General features: G+C 33.8%; 1 protein-coding gene across 1 annotated transcript in view; it reads right to left on the minus strand.

Annotated features, from left to right (window-relative positions):
* The window catches only part of LOC145327064 (acetylcholine receptor subunit alpha-like), a 120,221-nt gene that overhangs the window by 59,777 nt on the left and 38,083 nt on the right, over window positions 1-22,361 (minus strand). The window contains exons 4-6 of the mRNA XM_080170583.1: window positions 15,211-15,391; window positions 11,444-11,495; window positions 6,298-6,361 (exon numbers count right to left, since the gene is read on the minus strand). Of these exons, the coding sequence (XP_080026709.1) occupies window positions 6,298-6,361; window positions 11,444-11,495; window positions 15,211-15,391 (297 nt within the window). The remainder of the gene's footprint in view (window positions 1-6,297; window positions 6,362-11,443; window positions 11,496-15,210; window positions 15,392-22,361) is intronic.

Consider the following 22,361-nt stretch of genomic DNA (forward strand, 5'->3'; position numbering starts at 1 on the left):
ATATCAGGTCCGCGGTTAGCAAGAACCTTTGGTACATAAACATACATAGAGCTCCTATTACTTTTATAAAAGGATAGTTTGAAAATCTAAACATTTAAGTTATAAACAAATAGGAACATATTTAAATACATTCCTATCAATGTTAGTCATTTAATGTCTTTCAATCTCATACAATTCTAGATTTAGAAAATAATTGTAACAAAGTAGGGGCCAATGTGAAGCTTTAAAGCCAAAAACTTATCTAAGACAAATATTAACATACTATAACCAGTACTATCCGGTCTAGATATTGCTTTGATAACTTTGTGGAGGTGGAGAAAACTTATATCAGCAGACATACATTCTCGGATTCTTGGGGATACATTCTGGGATTTGTAATTAGATATAATTGGTGAGATAAGAAGTGTGTTTGTCTCCTAGAATTCAAAACTAATTACAGATATGGAACTTGGGATAAGTGTGTATGTGTATTAGCCTGTCTCAAAATTAGATTTTTGGTGTTTTGTTTCAATAACATCTTGATTAAATGAAAATAGACGAATATTTGATTATATTTCTTTTAAATGTTTTTTTTTTCCGGTACAGCTTCAAAATCAATTAATATCCGCTTGATTAGAACTGGTTCTCAGCAGGGAGTAAGGGAGGGGACAATGGATCGAATATTCAATTTTTAGGAGTCTCAGACTTTGGGTACTGGCTTAAAGGGAATGTGCAGGAATTTAGCAGTTTCTGACTGAGTTTGGGTACTAGCGAATGAAATGCCGCTACTCGTTGTGTTTGTTTTGAATATAGCAGACAGGGAGAAGGGAGGTGGGGGCAAAGGAAATAACTACTCATTGTGTTAGTTTAGAATGTAGCAGATGAGGAGAAGGGAGGTGGGGGGCAAGGGAAATAACTACTTGTTGTGTTAGTTTTGAATGTAGCAAACAGGGAGAAGGGAGGTGGGGGCAAGGGAAATAAACAGAATAAAAAGGGGCAGTCATATTCTTGCCCAGCCAGCTCTCAGCTGGCGGGGTCCAATAATCTTGTAATATAAAAATCACACCATAAAACCTCAATATATTTCATCAAAAACAAGTTGTGATTTCACTTTACATGACGCTATGGAAATCTATTATTCAATTAACAATCCCTTTCAAATTTCCTCATAATTTATTGGATTAATCTGGATTTCTCCTTTCTTTGATAACTCTTAAATTGAATTAATTGCCCATTGTCCCCTCCCTTACTCCCTGGGTTCTCAGGCATTCTAAATAATTATGTATTGTATCGTAATATAAATAATTTTCTACGAATAATAAAATAAAATGTATATAATTGATAATGGGTTTGTTTGTGTGGGCCTTCGGCCACTCGAGGCAAACAAAACTAGAATTAATCTTTTAATTTTTCAATTTATTTACCGCATAAAGCTGTGGATAATAAAATGCGATAATTAGCTAACAAATGGAAATTATTTTTTTGGAAAGTCTATCTTGTTAAGATAAAAATGTCCAGAGATGAGGAGCTAAATCTTTAATCTGACGCCATCACAAAGTCTCTAGGGACCTTAAGGGTAAGATAGTAGACAGTTAATTATTGTACATCTCGAATTACGGTTAACAAAATTACCTCTCTGTAAATCAAAACTTTTAAACACTGCTAATTTTTACCAACCAATCAAGATTTGATAAATAAAGTAAACGATTGAGAGAGGGTGTTAAAAAAAACTTAGGGAACCAGTTCAGTTTACAGTCCATTGTCCCCTCCCTCTATGGGAAAATAGAAAATAAAAATTTAGATTTATAGAAATTTGAATGTGTATGATATACATGTATTATAAGGGTGTCAATCTCCCCAATCCCCTAAAATTGATTAGGTAAACCAACGAAATGTGCTTGTTATGTCAACTTATTGAACCAACCATTCAAAATTCAATAAAAGTTTTGTTTGTTTGTTTTTCTGTCTGTTTGTCTGTACCGAAGGATCTAACCGATCGGGTTCTCCTTTGCAGAATAGCTTCTCATGGGAAGGTCCAGGGAAGGTTTATAACTATTTTTGGGGATTGTACCACCACCCTCCCAAATTTTTTTCTAAAAACTAAAATAAAAAGTGGGTATCAAATTCAACTCCCCCCGCCTCAAGTGCACCTAGAGGCCTCTAGAGGCGTAGCCGCTAGTATAATATAAATTATTGTTTGTCAAACAAGACAAAACATAAACTGTTAAAAAGATATGGAACCAAATCCTATATTTGTCTAATGTTTGTGTGTGGGCGTGTATGCGTGTGTGTATGTGTGTTTGTTACAAAAAGAGTGCGTTGATAAAAAGAGAAATGATTTGATGGTTACATATTGACTTTTGCAAACCATTTTCTAGATGATGACGCAAGAAATTATTTTCTTAAACATTCTTACAGAAAATTTAACAGTACATTTTTAGTACCGTAGCAATTATATAAATAGGTTAAGTTTGTAGGCCGGGATCATAAGGGATAGGAGAAAAAACGCACATTAATTCACATTTTAAATTATGAGAAATAAAATTCACCCTGTAATGGAATTAATGATTAAAAAGGAAAAGGTATATTCTAACGTCTCTTCATGTATGTTAGAATAAGCATATTAATTTCAAACTTTGCATGGTGAATGGTGATTCCTTTAATAGTTATGCACAATTTAAAAAGTATAGCTATTCTATAACCATTACCAGCTAGAAAGTCCGTAAGTTCAGTTAAATTTTCTGAAAATAATATCTTTTTGAAAATAATATCCTAATAAACTGATAATTTAACATGATTTAAGGACAAAAAAACAATATTGATTGACACGCAATTTTCTCTAAGACTTATAAATATTTAATTAATATAATTATTCTATATTTGTCAATGTTTGTTTGTCTGTATGATTTGTTGAACCTTGCTATTACGGATGTTGTTATCCTTGTTTTTATATAGACTTAACCAAGGGGGAAAAAAGAAAAGAAAAACTGTCCGTCATTGTCTAGCTGGACTGGCTTTCAACAAATACATGTCAAATAAATGTTTCAGATATATTACATTTAACATTTTAATATAAAAGAAAATAATATTGCTGTTGCTTTTGGACAATAATATCAAACTTTTTTTAAAATATTTTTTTAATGTACTAGCGGAAACGCCCCCTAGAGGCCTCTTGAGGAGGGGGAGTTGAATTAGATAACAGATTTTTTTATTTTAGATTTAAAAGAGAAAGTTAAAAATAATTTTTTTTTTGGGGGGGGGGGGATTTAATTATTTTTTGTTGTGGGGGAGGGGGGTCGACCACCCCTCCCCACTTTTAGTCTTAAAAAAATAATATTTATTGGGAGGAGGGGGGGTTTTAGGGGCGGCGTTGGTTGTACCCTCCCCCAAAATAGTTATAAACCTTCCCGAGAACTATGAGAAGCTACCCTGTTAAGGAGAACCCGATCGGTTCAGTGGTTAGCGAGATCCTTCGGTACAGACATACAGACAAACAGACAAACATCCTGTTACTTTAGTATAAGGATAATCTTTTAACCCATAAGACTGACCGATACTTTTTCATCTTTTTATTATTCAATACTCATTTTGTGTATGATTGCACAATTTTCAGTAGAGCAGCTACTCCAACAGTGTTCATACGTCAGTATGTCCGTCCGTCCGATACGAGAACTTACAGATCTTTTGTTTGTTTGTTTTTAAACATGATATAAATCAAACACAAATATCATATTTCGTGATTTAGGGACGGTACCTATTTGTCCATACGACACACTTTTTTATTTAGACTTGTTATAGCTGGACCACTCAAATGAATTGATGTAGAATATACGTGGACATTATGGAAATATTGTTGTCAATTTTGGTTGCTATATCCCCTGTCATTTATTAGTCAGTTCGTTCATTCAGTAGGAGGATAGGGGATGGGGTGAAAGTAGTGGAAGGGGGGAAATTATTATTTTAGCCCACTGCGTTTTCTTTGTTAAAGAACATGAAAATCTGAAGATCAAAGTAATAATATATCTACTTTTATATGGTTAAATAGATCCTTGTTTTATCTTATTTATTTATGTTTATAATTTATATCTGATTGAGTTAGTCTGTGAAGAGACCGAGAAAGAGAAATGTTTAGTGATGAAGCTACTTTATAATTCACGTTGTCTGTACGTCAGTATGATTGCAGTCCTCGGAAGTTTTAATTAGGATGCACAAGTTGGAAGTGAGAATCTCCTGGCCAATTTTAGATTTATAACAGGGATCTAAAGGGAAAGACAAGGGATCCGATGAATTGATGTACATCTAAAATGATAACAGACAAAATAAGTAATTACCCCTTCTGTAGATTACAATTAGATTAACCAACGAATAGGAAAACTGTATTATGAGACTTTGAGGACTAGTGTAATAAACAACCAAAGTCCCCTCCCTCCATGATTAAAGATGTTTGATAAGTACAAACCTCACTTCCTAAAAATCTCCCTCCTTGAATCATACAGGCATTTCAGGAAAGGTTGCGTGATTATGATCTGACAAATTGCGACAGTGCAAAGTCTATGGGGGGGATAAACTTTGTTTTTCCTAACCAGAACGCAGTACACCAACCACTACCGTACGTCAGTCCGTCTGTAAACATTTGCGGGAAATGAGACCGGTTCAAATATATTTAATTATGATACCCCTTCTAAAAAAAATTGAGGCAAGTAAGTTTCTTCAGTTGCCATCTCCCTGTCCTCATTCTTGGTAAGCAATCATCAGCCAGTAAATTTGATTTTCGTGTACTTTTTACATGCAGGGAGGGATAATCAAATGGTTTAAAAATCATTTTCTTGTCCCATTAACTTAACATTTTTATTAAACTTTAACATGGTTAAATACATATATAAAAAAAAAAATTGTTCTTTCGCTCAAAATACTTATCGAGCACAGAACCCGACCTTTATTTTGGGAATAAATGAAAATAGGTGGGTGGGAATTTTAATTTATACCTAACCCCTGCGGGGATATCCTCTAACTAACCTAACCTGATCTAAAGTAAAAAAAATACACATGAAAAACTACCCACCCTTATTTTCAAATTATTTGAATAAAAGGGGGAGGGGTTTTTCTATGCTCGACTGGGCACTTTCAGAGAAACCCCCAACATTTTATAGTCTTTTGCTTATTTTTACTAAAATTTAATCATTCCTTGATTTTATATATTTTCATCAAGAAGTAAGTTCAAGTTTAAAGTGCATAAATCCAGACTCTAATCATAAACAACTTGCACTTCTAGTATTTGAGATGAGTAGCAACTCTACAAGTATAACTCAAAAAATCCCCCATTGACTGAAATATAAAGCAAAACATTGTAATAAACAACTTAAAAATTTATTATTTGAGATGCGTATCTTATCTACAAACATAACTCAAAATATCCTCTTCTGACTAAAAAAAGCAAAACTCTGATCATAAACAACTTTAATATTTACTATTTGATAAAGCGTAGCAACTCAACAATTATAAAAATACCAAATTCCCCATAATAAATTATATGAACGCCTTTGAATGGATTCCATCGAATTTGAAATAAATATCCCCTATTTAAAAGGCAATAAGCAATAAATCTTTATCTGAATTTTGTCAGTGCTTACTGTGAGGCAAATGCGTGGACTGATATCTACTCACGCTTGATTTTGTAATATTATTTCTCGTATTTATTCGAATCCGGTGGATAGGAACCGATTCTCATCCATACAAAAAACTATGTCTAGCATCGTATTATATCCAGCTTTCTACGAATATAAAAATGTACAATCATAAGATTAAAACCAGTTTTTTTAGCCCGTGCCTACGGCACCTCGGGGCAAAAAAACTGGTTTTAATCTTATAATTGTACATTCTATATCCGCGGAAAGCCGTTTATAATACGATGCGAGAAATAACTATTATTTCACTTGATGCTAAAAAAAGGAATCTTATTTCAATAGATGTATTTTTTTATGACAACATCCGCAAATAGAAAAATTAGACCAATCATAATAGATTTATTATTACTTGGATCTTACACCAGATTATCATGAATACTAATAAAGGGAAACTTGTAGCTGGCTAAATTAAAGATACCCCCCTATTTACCCCTTCACCCAATCCCCTCACCTCCTACTGGATGGGCGAACTGAACATTAGTAATTTAAAAGTAATTTAAAGAGCACAAACTTTTGATTCCAGAATATCTTCATGGAAAATTTTACTGAATTATATTTTGTAAATATCAAATGTTTGTGATGAACATACGAACATATACAATTATAGAGTTATCTCACTAGCAAAAATTTTTACCTAATAGCAGGAACTTCTAGAATGTCCCACTCAACAGATTGATAGAATTCAGATAAGTCTATACCTAAAATGGATATATCATTAATTGGATCTTACACCAGAATTGCATATGCTCTAATAAAGTGAAATTCGCAGCGGGCTACAAGACTCTCTCTCTTCCTAATGGATGAATAAATGAGTTCCATGTTATCAACCTATTTTGACGATAATTTTTCCGCTGTCATACATCCCAAAACTCTAAACATGTAATAGGGGCTTTCTATTCGAAGGGATAGGAAATAACCTAAACTATCACAAAACTGAAATCTAATAAAAAATAAAATATCCTAAAACCAACCTGGAAACTATGTGAAGCTAACCAGGTGTAATTTTATATCATCAATGTATCGGTTATTGTCTTATCCCTTTAGATCCCTGATAGGGAAGAAACATTAGAAACTCATTTACCAATTTATTTTACTAACATATATTTCTTGAGTGTATTGTATCACGGTTCTAAAGACAATGGTCGATAAATTATACATCTCTAATGATGATACACAAAATTACCCCTTCAGTAAAGTACAATTAGTAGTTGAAACGTTTGGACACTCAACTAACTAATCAAAATTCAATTAAGGTCCCCAAAGCCAACAAATAAGAAAACGTTGTTATAAAACTTTGGGACTAATGTAATAAACAGACCAATGTCCCCTCCCTCTCTGGTGTTTGTATAGGGGAATTATACCAACATTGATGTGGAACCAAATTTTTACTGACTAATCATAAAAAGTTTTATAATTTAAAAAGAAAATTTATATTGCCTTAAAAAAAATTATGATAAAAATTTCTTTGAAGCAAATCTACTTTTTCAGTGCTGTTGTATGTCTGTCTGTCCGTCTGTACATATAGTGAGTATTCATGTAATATCGTCTCCCCTTTTATAATTCCGCCCTCTTGTATTAATTTATCTTTTGCATATGGAAAAGGGTCAAAATCTTTTTACTTTTTTATTTATGTTTTAAATTCGACTTCATTTGAAAATAATCAGTGACACTTGTGTCTACTTTACCTCTATTATGTTGTGTTAGTTTAGCAAAAGTATATTAGAGTATCATTATTAGTACTTATTATTGACTACCGTGTGAATACAGTGATAAGTATATAGATGCAATCTATAATACAAAGTAGAATGATGTCTATCCCTCTGTCCGTCCGTCCCTTAAGATATCTATTACTACTGAACCGATTGGATTCGACTCTTCATGGAATATACCCACTGGTCCTGTGGTGGTTTAGGCTATTTTCTTGGGGGATGGAACACCGCCAACCATCCAAAAATGAAAAATCCCCCACCCCATTTTTTTTTAGGTAGGCTGTAGCAGTAGGTAGCCTGTAGCAGTGCCTATTTAAAAAAAACAAATTTTGCAGTAGGTAGCTTGTAGCTTGTTGACTTCCCCTTACTTCATAGGGCTTCGCCCCTAGAGGCTAAGGGTTGTCAATGTTAGGTTGGCTTCAGGCTATTTTTATATCCTACCCTAACAATCTGATAAAAGGCCCTTTGTTGCTAGGGGCGCATATAATTATTATCAAAGCTTGTTATTAGATGATAACGACGTAAATATACTATAAAATAACTCTGCTATTTAGTAATGCAGTATACACAAGAAAAACGCTTTATCAAGACTTCAAGGTCGTGCAATCAAAGAGTAGGTATATTATCACGTACTTCAATACCCAGATTTCAAAAATACACAAAAAAAACTGATAAATTTAATCCATTACTCCCCCCCCCTCCCCCTTACATTAACCAGATACACGCCCCTATCCACACCCCTCCTGTGCACTTCCTCCCCCCCCACACCCCTCCTGTGCACTTCGTCCCCCCCCCCACACCCCTCCTGTGCACGCCACTGTTGCAAAGACAAAGTTTTCTCTTTGTATTTGTGTGAGAAGAAAGTTAACCAAATTATTGCACTCATCATTGCATTGTCAAAACATTCCAGGGAAAGAGTGGATATTGCGAGGTTTATTACACTAGTCCCCAAAAGTCTTATAATAACTCTTTTCTTATTCGTTTGCTTAACAACCTTGGAGATTTGATTGGTTGGTTCATTTAGTTGAGTGTCCAAACGTTTCAACCAATAATTGTAATCTACAGAAGGGGTAATCATCATAATTGTGTATCATCATTATGGATGTACATCAATTTATTGGTCATTGTCCTATCCCTATAAACATTCCAGGGATGCGGCACAGGCAGATACAAATTTCCAGCAAGGATTTGAAACCGATTAATATCCGCTGGATTAGAACAGGTTTTGAGCCATACTGGAAAATCATGTATAACATCAAATTAAAATTACAAACATTTTACACAAATATTAAAATATAAATCATAAAATTATTACCAGTTTTGTTAGACCTGGCCTGCGGCCTTCGGGGCGACCAAAAGTAATTTTAATCTCATAAATTTTCATTTTAATATCCTCGACAGCTTAACAACTTTGATGACTTATCGATTTTTGGTTCATTAAATGAGTGTCTTAAAACATTTTAACCAATAATTGTAATCTAAAGTAGGGGTAATTTTGTGTAACATCATTGGGGATGCACTTTTTCGGCCATTGTCTTATCTCTTTGATCTCAGACCTTACTACCAATCTCTTTTTTTTCAGCAACTATTTAATATAAATAAAACTATAAATATTGATAATTTAAAAAAAGAATTGTTTTCTGCCTAAATACACTAAACAGGTTATTTTCTTAATAGATTTGCAAAGAATAAGTTTTTTTTTCAAAAATAGGAAAACAAAATTATAAAGTTTTACAACGAGGTGCAACGAACACTCAAAAACATAGATTTGAATGCTGAAATTTTTTGGGGAGGGAGGGAAATTTTTTTCCTAGAAGCGGATCCTCTTAGGATGATTGAGTTACTCTCCCATAAAATAGTCTTAAACCTTCTCAGGAACTATGACATTATAAAGAAGAAACGGGTATAATCCTTTCCACGACATCCCTCCATAAGGGGCGATTCTTCGTATTTTTCACAGTAGCTTTTCTCCTATTTCTAGCCCCTGCGGGGGGGCTCTAACCCTGCGGGGCCAATTACCTAACCCTGTGGGGCAATCACCTAACACAATATAACCTAACCTAACCTAAAATAGGTTCCACGACAAACGTAAGAGTCCCAAACGTCAGAGTGGAAAAACATCAGAGTGGACAAACGCAAGAGTCCCAAACGTCAGAGTGGGACAAACGTCAGAGTGGGACAAACGTCAGAGTGGACAAACGCAGGATTTTTGGGACAAACGTCAGAGTGGACAAACGCAGGAGTCCCAAAATTTTTTTTCAATTTTGAATTTTTCTTAAATTTTTTATTTTTTTTTCAATTTTGAAATTTTTTTCAATTTTGAATTTTTTTTTCAATTTTGAATTTTTTTATCCACCCTCCCCCCCCCCCCTTTATTCGGTCCCCTTATTTTTCTTAGATAGGTTAGGTTAGGTTATAGGCCAGGGGGCCGAGCGCTGCGGCTAGGCAGGCTAGGGGGCCGAGCGCTGCGGCTAGGCAGGCTAGGGGGCCGAACGCTGCGGCCATAACCATTATTTTGTAGACAGTGGTATAAAAAACTTTCAAAATTGTCATATAATTAAAATAGCATAGACTCTGATGTTTTACTTAAGCAATGTCCACTCTGACGTTTGTCCACTCCGACGTTTGTCCCACTCTGACGTTTGTCCACTCTGACGTTTGGGACTCTTGCGTTTGGGACTCTTGCGTTTGTCCACTCTGACGTTTGGGACTCTTACGTTTGGGGTAGGACCCTAAAATAACCTATAAAAAACCATTTTAAAAATACGACTAATCGCCCCTTATGGAGGGATGTCGTGGAAAGGACTATACACGGAGAAACATATCAGCGGTTAGCGAGATTTTCTAGTACAGACACATACACACACGCACTGATACTGTTTCTTTATTATAAGGATACAGTTATTAAAGAAAATTACTTTTCATTAAATTTTTAAAATCTATAACAATAATTTTTCAGATTATTGTTTTGTTTTCTAAGAGTGCATTTTGCAAACAAAAAAGTATTTACATGTGTTCCATTTTTTTATTCAAATATTTCTTCAAATATATGGAAATATTTTTAAAAAATAGTTTATTATCGGATTTAAAAGTTTTTAACCATAAGAAAATGTCATCTTTGGTAATGCATTGATAATACATCACAATAAGATTATAATGTTATTATCCTGTTATCTATAATACAAAGTAGAATGATGTCTTTCCGTCCCTTAAATTCTCGGTTACCACTAAACCGATCGGATTCTACTCTTCAGGGAATATACCTACTGGTCCTGTGATGGTTTTAGGCCATTTTCTTGTGGCGTGGGACACCCCCAACACCCCAAAAATTAAAAATCCCCCCCTATATTTTTTTGGTACCTAGGTACGTATTTTTTTTTATATCGCGAACAATGTTTTTACAGGAATTCTTCACATAAAACTATTGGCGGCACCAGTAGTACTTAATTTTATATATTTTTTTTAATTACCTCTTGTGGCAAAGCCCCTAGAGGCCAGGGGCGAAGCTGCTAGTTTAATTATATAGAGGCATTATTGTTATTTCAATTGATACAGTATACGTACATATATTGACAGGGAAACATTTGGTCGTCGCTAATTGAGACCTCATTTATTGGTCAGTTTGAGGAAAGAAACGGGGTAAAGAGGGTGGATAGGGAGTATCGTAATTTTAGCCATATGCGAGCATTACTTAATTATCAGAATACATGAAAATCTGGTGCAACCACCAAATAATAATAGATCGAATGTTATTATTATGTGGACCTTTGTTGAATCAAACATTTTACTAATGTCAAACCTACGTTAATTGTAATTTGTATTTTTAAATAAAACATATAATAACAACAGCCAGAAACATGTTTAAACACAACATTCTGATAAACGTACAAAATAAATCTTACACCATATTTATATGGTTGCTGGACGAAGTGTCCAGGAAATCAGCCATGTGACTTCATAAAAATGAGGGAAATGAGAGGAGAAGTGGGATAAAAGAGAGGGATAATGCCTCATTTTTAATACGTCACAAGGCTGAGACATTATTGATAAGTATATAAATTAATTATTTACCTATTACTACAATATCTTTATTTATTTCTTCATCTCGATGTCTCAGATCAACCTAAAAAAAGATAATTAGATAGTTATTTATAGTATCGTATTATAAATTATGTTAGTTCGATAATAACATTACATGTATATGACCAAAACTCTGTCAAAACTGCTTTCAAAACAGACCATTTTTGACCTAATATACTAAAACAGTTTCATTATAAGCCCAAGTAATCAATTTTGAAAAATCTTTCTATTCCATGGAAAACTAATGAAAATACTAACAAAGATGACAACATCCATAAGTAGCGAAGCAAAAACTAAATTAAAGATAAACGGCTGAAATTTTCAGGGATTAAATAAGTTCACATTCTTCAAAGTTTCACAAAGTTTCTTTAAGATTTATCTATTCATTGTAGCCATTCCTAAGTGTTTAAGTTTTCGTAATTTTAAATGTTTCGTGAATATCAAGTTAAATGTTTATTTTTATGAATTTGCTCTATATTCATTTTTTTCCCAATATCCATTCATAATTTTGGAGCTTCGCATTATTATTACAGATACTCATTATAGAAAAGCATCCCTTTTATTTTTTTTTCATTTTATTCCAGCCCTCAATTTCTAAAACATGGTCAATTTAAGTTATGTATTGTGATAAATCATTCTATTTTATACAAAATGGTACTTTATTTAAGTAAAAACAAGTGTTGCTCAAAGGGTTGTAATAAAACATAATGGATATAGAATATACGTGGATATCATGACAGGGGAAAAATATTAAAGTGTCATGTGTGACGTCGTAAAAATCTTTTTCTTTTTTAGGGGTGTCCTTTCCGTCTTCTCATCTCATCCCTTCTTTATAGACGTATTTTAAGACGTAACACATGACACTTTGAGCTTTCTCATGACAGGGAATTTTTTTTGTCAAATTAGGTTGATAAGATGGCCATTATTTATTGGTCAGTTCGGTCATATAGTAGGAGGGGAGGGGATGGAGTAAAGAAAGGGGAAGGGGGATCGTTATTTTAGCAACCTACAAGTTTCACTCTATTAGTACATGTTAATCTGGTGTAAGATCCAAGTAATAATAAATCCATTTATAACATTGTCAAAGCAAGGCTTCTATTCAATTATAATATGTTGGTAGGTTGATCAATACGTACTTCACTTTGTCAACAAATAATAAAAACTTTATAAAATATTAGACTTAGACTTCACATCAACACATATCTACAAAATAAAATAGTATGTATGTATTTTTTAGAAGCATACGAATTTGATAAATAAACCGATTGAAATTTCCATTTTAGGGAAGCTTTACATGGCACCTATGATGGTTTTAGGCTATTTTATTAATATATTCAAGTCTTTTTTTCAAAGAAGAGCCACTAGATGCTCGGGACGCAGCTAATAGTAATTATAAAAAGCGAGAAGCGAAATGTAGTCCTTTTGGGGCGATTCGTCGTATTTTTAAAATGGCTTTTTATACGTTATTTTAGGTTAGGTTAGGTTATATTGGGTTAGGTGATTGCCCCACATGGTTAGGTAATTGGCCCTGCAGGGTTAGAGCCCCCGCAGGTGCTAGAAATAGGAGAAAAGCTACTGTGAAAAATACGAAGAATCGCCCCATAAGTTGCAATGTCACCCGTCCTTTTTACTTTTTAAAATTTTTGCTCCTTTTTTTATATATTGAATTGATGTAGAAAATGGATGTTTCGTGCATAATAAAATATTACATGCATTACTTTTTATCTTTATTAAAATGTTTGAAATATGACTCTTAAGTTTGGACTCACTTATTATATTTCATTATTTTAACTAGTAGAGTTTTTTTATTATTGACTAACGGCTACTCTTCTAGAGGCCTCTAGGGGCACTTGAGGCTGGGAGAAATTCGACCCATCCCATAACCTTAAATAGTAGTATAAACAAGGATGACAACATCCATAAAAGCGAAGAACTGAAACGGTGGGACAGACGGACATTAAAACTTCTTTAGTGTCAGAACTGAATAATCAGAATTTAAATGTATAAGAATCGGAGCAAAATTGTAAGTAAATTTGTTGAAAACTGCTTGATACAGGATAATGTTTATGGACATACTTACATTTTTGGGACTTGATTATAGAGTTGCTTTGCTTATAACATTATACTTTGTTGTCCCAGGAATCAACATACCAAAAATCAGATCAATTGGATGATTAAATCATATAAAAATGTGTTATTAAAAAAGTAAAAACATCAACATGTTTAAAATGGACGTACGGACACTCAGGTTATGATTATAGAGTTGCTACGCTTTCTAAATCGTACCTAACTACTAAAGGAATCACCATGCAAGGTTTGAAATCGATAGGACAATTCTAACATGTCTAAATTAACGAAAAAAGATATCCGTTTGTGACGGACGGACGTACGGACAGACGGACGGACGAACGGACGGACGAACGGACAGACGGACAGACGGACAGACGGACAGACGGACGGACGGACGGACGTACGAACCTATCCTAATTATAGAAAAGCTTCGCTTTTAAAAGAAAGGTAAGACGGGGTAATTTTTAGGAGCGATTTATCTTAGGAAGTTTGTGGTTCACTCCCCCAAAATAGTTTAAACCTTCCCAGAATTTATGAGAAGCTACACTGTAAAGGAGAACCATATCGGTTCAACGGTTAACAAGATCCTTCGTTACACACACACACAGATCAGATTACTTTGATATAAGAAAACAATTCTATTGTAAGACGCCTATTCTATTAATGATATCAAGTTTCTCCGCTACTAAAATTCAAAACAAATAAATTTATGTGTAAACTTTGAAATTAAACTATCTTAACCCAAAACAAAATCACACACACACATACACACACACACACACACACACACACACACACACACATACATACACACACAGAAAATATCATAAATATTGAAGAAAGGAACAAATTCTGAAAAAAATGTTAGAACTAAGAAGCTAAATATTACTGCACAAATTTTCAGTCTTAAAAATTAATCTCAACCAAATTCTTACAACGCAAATTTTTCTCTTTAATCTTTATTTCTTTCCGATTTGTTATATTTTATAGAAATTTTATTTCTTTTTTTGATACAGACAAAAACAAACAAAAAGTGTAAAACTTTATTTTCTGCCAAGCGTAATTAGATTTAAACAAATAAAAATAGAATCCACAAAATTTTACAATATAAGGATGGCAAAATTCAAAAAAGCAAAGAGGACGAGAAACTTATATAACAACTTTTATCCTTTGAACATTTTCAAGTCATATGTGATTGAAGATTTTATTTTATAAAAGTTCTTTTTTTAAATTATTTTTGGGAGGTAAAAGTGATATTTTTAGAATATTTAGTTTTCCCTATCTCTTTACATATATTTGATTTAAAAATAGAATCAGCCAAAAATAAAACAACCAAAGAATGAAAGAACTATGGCAGTTAGAATAAGGAATAATATATAAAAATGGGGATGATTAAATTATCTATCAATTTTTTATCCCTGCAACCAACCAGGGAGGGAGGGGACCATTGTATTGTTTATAAAAACTAGTCCCCAAAGTTTTATAATAAACTTTTCTTTTTCGTTGGCCTGACAACTTTAGAGACTTTTATTGAATTTTGATTGGTTTGTACATTTCGTTGAGTGTCTAAACGTTTCAACCACTAATTGTAATTTACAGAAGGGGTAATTTTCTGTATCATCATTGGGGATGTACATCAATTGATCGACCATTGTCTTATCCCTTTGAATCCCTGGCACGCAACCCACCTGAGTTCCATCGTAGGTCCAACTTCCAAACTTCATGATGCAAGTTTGCTCGTCAAATGGAAAATATTCTACGTCCATCTCGCATGAGCTGTGGTAGATGGCGGGCGGCTTCCACTCCACCTTCCCCTCCGCGTACAGCGTCGCCTTCGTCGCCAGGGTCACCTCGAAGTTGCCGTCCGCACTGAAAATATAATATAGTTAAATTATCAAGTAAATATTACAAGTTCATCTAAATGCTGCTGTAAAATGTCCCAGGACCAGCAAGAACCATTTGACCAGCAACTTTAGTCTGACAGTATCACTCTGTAAATATTCTGATCCTATAATTTTGTTTTATTATGTTGACTGAAATAATAATATTTTTACTTGCACTTTTATTTTGGCGCCATACAAGAACAGATGTATTACACATAAGCTGCAACCGCAGGCAAGTCGATAAATTATGTTGTATGCAAATATATTTGATATTGTTAAAACTTAAACCAAAAGTTTGTGCAGGCAATGTTGCCTCTGACAGATTGGTCAGGGAAAAGTTGATTAAAAATTGTTCGGATAATTCGACACGACTTAATGTAATATTTATTCATGGGCAACTCATTAGGGCAAATAAAAACTTATATCTAGCCTGCAGGAGTTCTCGTCTTGCGTAAATTTCCTATATTTCACCAAACCTAATACAAAGAATTTCAATCCAGGAAGAGCCTATACAGTATACATAGAGTTTTAAAACTTGTGAAACGTTACCAACGACTAGCGACTACCCAAATATACTATGGACAGACAAACAGATAGATACATAGACATTCTGCTATTTTTACATGAGAATAAAAGATCTTTTATCTCTCTAAATAAGTTTTAAAATTCTACTAGTCCTTTTTTATTCTCAAAATTGTTAATCTTAATTATTTTATTTGTAAGATGAAAAATATGTATTATTTGCCTCTACTTAAACAGTTAGGGAGTTGAATCCATTTTTATAGAAGCAGAAATATAATCTATGATTATGGTTTGGACCCTCTAAAACTGTAATCTACCCTTCCACTTTCCCCTCTCTTGGTGAAGATATCTTCAACGCCAATACGATTTTTGAAATATAAGATTCCACTTTTGTCTCTCTTGTTGAAGATATCTTCACCAAGAGAGGCAAAAGTGGAATCTTAAGTTTCAAAAAATTGTATCGGCGTTGAAGATATCTTCACCAAGAGAGGCGAAAGTGGAATCTTACATTTCAAAAATCGTATCGGCGTTGAAGATATCTTCACCAAGAGAAGGGAAAGTAGAATCTTATATTTCAAAAAGCGTATCGGCGTTGAAGATATCTTCACCAAGAGAGGGGAAAGTGGAAAGGTAGATTACAGTTTTAGAGGGTCCAAACCATAATCATAGATTATATTTCTGCTTCTATAAAAATGGATTCAACTCCCTAACTGTTAAATCCATGAATATCATATCATTTGTTTCCTTTATTAATATGTCAAACTTTTCCCACTTGCATTTATAAATATTTTTATATTTTCCTCTAAAAAATAATAGATATAGAAATTTTATTTATATTCTCTGTAAAGCAGCATGTTTAACGATTACCAATAACCTAAGCGTCAAAACTTCGTACAGAAATCGTTTCATTTTGACTATTAGCTGTTCAATAACTTTGGTAATTGTTAATCAAACCAGCGAGTTTTCACCTTTGTATATAAACATAGATATCCAACACTTTGATTGCAATACCTTTACGAAAATGTGTCAACTAAAACCAATAAAGGCAACATCAATAAAAGCGAAGCTCTAAAAACAGAAGGAAGGACAATCGAACAATAACTCTTGTAGAGTGTCATAACTTAATAAGCAGAATATTAATTTATAAGTCTAAACAAAATTGTATACATTTTTTGCGAAATTGCTTAAATACATTATACAGTAAAGGACATATTTTCATTTTTAGAATTTAATTTTAATTGTAATCTTGTAATTTGTTGTCATGGGAATAATTTTCTCAACAGTCAGATGAATGGGTTAATTATATCATACAAAAAGTTAAAAATCAAAATGTTTAAATGGACATATAAAAGTGTTGAGTTATTTTTCAAAATATAATACCATGTTGAATGTTTTAAATTCATGTGTAAAACAGATGATTTTTCTGCATAAATTAAACATATTATTCATATATACATGTGTTTCATGCAATTTTTAACATTTAAATTTATGCAATTTTTTAAAACAAGGAATAAATCTCCACAATGGCCTATAAGAGCTTAGGTATTAATATATATGTTTTAAGAAATGATAAGAAATACAAGTAACAACATATTTGATAAAAAGAGACAATGAAACAGTGCAGGTATGATAATTTTTTTTGAGTATCTTGTCAGATTAAAGTCGGGGTAAAGTAAAGGAAATGTGCTTAGCCTCTGCTCTACAAAGAAGAGATTATTGGCAATTATGATGATTAAATAAAATATGTAAAGCAATTGCATATTCATATTAAATCCTGTTATAACAATATCCGATGCTTTTTATTTATAGCTAACTTATTAAATGCAAAATTATTATTCAGAGGTAAAAAGATTGGTATATAGGTAAGGACGTCCAAGCTTTTCTTTAGTTGGGTAAATTGAGGGGTTTTAAAGGTTTCAGGGGGTGAATCTAATTTCAGCATTTTTAGTAGCGAAGCTACTGTATAATTTGAAATGTCCATCTGTCTGAAACGTTTGGGGAAACGTGATTTTCTCAGCTCCTAAAAAAGATAATAGGCTTAAACTTTTTGACAAAGGAGCATAATCAACTATAAAACATCCTTGGCGGTCAGACTACTTTTTAGAAGGTTTTTGGACTTTTTTGTGTTTCACTACTTATGGATGTTTTATCCTTGTTTATTAATCATTTCTGTTAGAAATTTATATTTTTTAATCAATGTCTTATCTATGCATCTCTGGAAAATTGTTGCAATTTTATTCTGGCATATTTGATGTGCAGCTAGATAAATAAACTCTTACATACATGCCAGGGATGGAGAGGATATGAATATACTCCATTGAAAAAGCAACAGAGTAAATTAAACAAACAAAGAGTGACAATTCATCCATTTTCTAATAATTTATTAACATATTACTTAGAGGAAGGTTAAATTATCAATTGTTTTTCAGTTTGGCATCGAAATTGATTAATATCCGATGGATTAGGACCGGTTCTTAGCCTTACTAAAAACTCATGTATAGCATCGTATTACAGACAGCTTTCAATAAATATTGAAAAAAAAATAAAAAGATTAATACTATTTTTGTTAGCTCGGGTCTTCGGCCCCTCGGGTTTAACAAAACTGTTATGATTTTTTATTTTAATATTCGTGGAAAGCTGTCTATATTACGAAGCGATAAATAAATATTATCCATTTAACCCCGCATACATACCCAAGTTTAAACTGACCATGTTATTATTCAACACACAAAACGTGTTCTATAATGCTTTCTTAATTTCCCTCGTTTATATATTTTACTAGCGGCTTCGCCCCTAGCCTCTAGAGGCTTTGCCCCAAGAGGTTTGATCAAGCCAATTTTTCGTATTTTAGATTTAAAAGATTTTTTTTCATTTTTTGGGAGGGGGGTATTTCTCATTTTTTGAGGGGGTTGGGGGTGTCTTACCCCTCAAGAAAATAGTTATGAACCTTCCCGGGGCCTAAGAGAAGCAACCCTGTAAAGGAGAACCCGATCGGTTCAGCGGTTAGCGAGATCCTTTGCTACAAACAGACAGACATCGTTCTACTTTGTATTATAGATATATTCATTATTTCTGCTCACATTAAATTTTCTTTTCAATGTTATGTTATGTCCATATGCAGCCATGTTGCAAGATGCAAAAAAATGAAAAAAATATTCAGGAGTTGAAGAGATAAAAAGACTTAATAAATTTTTGGTTTTAATTTCCTTTAAGATAATGAAATATCATACTTGCATTAGAAATATATTAAATATTTTGAAGAACACTTAAAAATTAATAAAGAAATAATAAAATTAATTGTTGAAGATATAAATAAAGAAGTTTAATAGTTATATATCGCATCGTATTATAGGCAGTTTTTTTTTTGTAAAAATGAAGAATTATAAGATCAAAACCAGTTTTGATAGCCATAAGGGGCCAAAGGACCGGGCTAATAAAACTAGTATTCATTTTATGTTTTTTAAAAATGTTCTTGGAAAATTGTTTTTAATAGGATGCTATACATGATTTTTCAGTATGGCAGAGAATCAGTACTAAGTACTAATCCAATCAATCGATTTCAAAGCCCACTGGAAAATATTTTAACAGAGGAAAAACAAGAAAGATGTATCCTTTTATTTGTGAGGGAGAATGCAATTGGTTTGAACATATTAGGTTGGGATTAGGGATAATCTGGTTAGAATTACCAGGGTTCGGAAGCCGCGCTATCAGCCGCGCGGCTGCGGCTGCGGCTGAATCCTAATTTGCGGCTGTGGCTGCGGCTGCGGCTGCTTAAAGTTATGGAAGTGGCTGAGGCTGAGAGTGGCTGAGGCTTAGTGCGGCTGAGAGTGGCTGCGGCTGAATGCGGCTGAGGCTTAATAAGAATTGGGGTGGCTGAGGCTTACAGTGGCTGAATTGGAATTTTGTGGCTGAGGCTTCAAGCGCTGAGGCTTACAGTGGCTGAGGGTGGCTGAGGCTTACAGTGGCTGAAGGATTTGTGGCTGAGGCTGCGGCTTACTGAAAGCCGCGCGGCTCATAGCGGCTGCGGCTTACAGTGGCTGATTGGAAAATTAAGCCGCGCGGCTGAGTGAGGCTGAGGCTGAGAGTGGCTGATAACATAATTAAGCCTCGCGGCTGATTCTGAGGCTGCGGCTTACTGAAAGCCGTGCGGCTGAGGCTGTGGCTGAATTAAATTCAGCCGCGCAGCTGAATGCGGCTGCGGCTGAATACAATATTAAGCCTTGCGGCTGATCTTATGGCTGATTATAAAATAAGCTTTGCAGCTGAGGCTTCGGCTAAATTGGATTTTTTAAATGCATTCTAGGACATTTTTTGGAGAGTTGAGGGTGGTTAGGGGTTGTGAGAATAAGAGTGGAGGGAAGAGGGGGGAGGACAGCAGGATTTTTTCAAATGTTTGATTCAGAATTAGTACCCAAATTTTATACTGGTACCCAAAGTTTTATACTGGTACCCAAAGTTTTATTCTAGTACCCAAAGTTTTATACTGGTACCCAAAATTATATACTAGTACTCAAATTTTATTCTGGTACCCAAAGTTTTATTCTAGTACCCAAAGTTTTATTCTAGTACCCAAAGTTTTATACTGGTACTCAAAGTTTTATACTGGTACCCAAAGTTTTAGTCTGGTACCCAAAGTTTTATAATGGTACCCAAAGTTTTAGACTAGAACCCAAAGTTTTATACTGGTACCCAAATTTTACTGGTAACCAAAGTTTTAGACTGGTACACAAAGTTTTATACTGGTACCCAAATTTTACTGGTACCCAAAATTTTATACTGGTACCCAAAGTTTTATTCTGGTACCCAAAGTTTTATACTGGTACCTAAAGTTTTATACTGGTACCCAAAATTTTATACTGGTACCCAAAGTTTTATACTGGTACCCAAAGTTTTATACTAGTACCCAAAATTATATACTAGTACTCAAATTTTATTCTGGTATCCAAAGTTTTATTCTAGTACCCAAAGTTTTATACTGGTACCCAAAGTTTTATACTAGTACTCAAAGTTTTATACTGGTACCCAAAGTTTTTATACAGGTACCCAAAGTTTTAGACTAGTACTCAAATTTTATACTGGTACCCAAAGTTTTATACTGGTACCCAAAGTTTTAAACTGGTACCCAAAGTTTTATACTGGTACTAAAAATGTATACTGGTACCCAAAGTTTTTTACTGGTACCCAAAGTTTTATACTAGAACCCAAAGTTTTATACTGGTACCCAAAGTTTTATACTGGTACCAAAAGTTTTATACTGGTACTAAAAATTTATACTGGTACCCAAAGTTTTATACTGGTACCCAAAGTTTTATACAGTTACCCAAATTTTATACTGGTACCCAAATTTTATACTGGTACCCAAAGTTTTATACTGGTACCCAAAGTTTTATACTGGTACCCAAAGTTTTATACTGGTACCCAAAATTTTATACTAATACCTAAAATTTTGTTTTAATATTGGTACCCAAAGTTTTATACTGGTACCTTAAGTTTTATACGAGTACCCAAAGTTTTATACTGGTACCCAAATTTTATATTGGTACCCAAAGTTTTATACTGGTACCCAAAGTTTTATACTGGTACCCAAAATTTTATACTAATAGCCAAAAATTTATTCTGGTACCCAAAGTTTTATACTAGTACCCAAAGTTTTATACTAATAGACAAAAATTTATTCTGATACCTAAAGTTTTATACTGGTACCCAAAGTTTTATACAAGTTTTTTAGCAGTAGGAATTTATTTCAACATCTTTAGTTATGATGCAGTACAAAGCCTATCAACTCCCAGACGACGAGCCGATGCGCTACATGTTGAGCCACGGTCGAGGGTTTCTATGACATTAACTCAAGGTCCAACAACCCTGGATAACTAAGGGGAATTATATCTTTCCTTTGCGCCTGTTCATGTTGCACACCAAGCACCTAGGAACCATTTAATGTCTTCAGTTATAACGCAGTGTCTGCGCGAGATTCGAACCTATTTCATCCCTGATGACAAGCAGATGCGCTACTTGTTGAACCTTGGGGAACCAATTCTTTCCTTTTCTGTATTAGTTTAAGTGACATCTATCCAGCAACCAACTTTTTTTATTGAACTACCTGCCTGAAAGTTTTATGGTAATGAGTTACGCCTGTTTATGAGCCAAGGAAATCCTCCTACTCTAACTTTACATGTTGCACACCTGCCATAGCAGCAGTAGGAACCATTTAATGTCTTCAGTTATAACGCAGTGTCTGGCCGAGATTCGAACCTATTACCTCCCTGATGACAAGCAGATGCGCTTCTTGTTGAACCTTGGATAATTAAGGGGAACCAATTCTTTCCAATTTAAGTGACATCTATCCAGCAACCAACTACCTGCCAGAAAGTCCTATGGTAATGAGTTACGCCTGTTTACGAGCCAAGGAAATCCTCATACTCTAACTTTACATG

The sequence above is a fragment of the Acartia tonsa genome, chromosome 8, assembly GCF_053477335.1.
Source record: "Acartia tonsa isolate MP-2025a chromosome 8, ASM5347733v1, whole genome shotgun sequence".
In the NCBI taxonomy this organism is placed as follows: Eukaryota; Metazoa; Arthropoda; class Copepoda; order Calanoida; family Acartiidae; genus Acartia; species Acartia tonsa.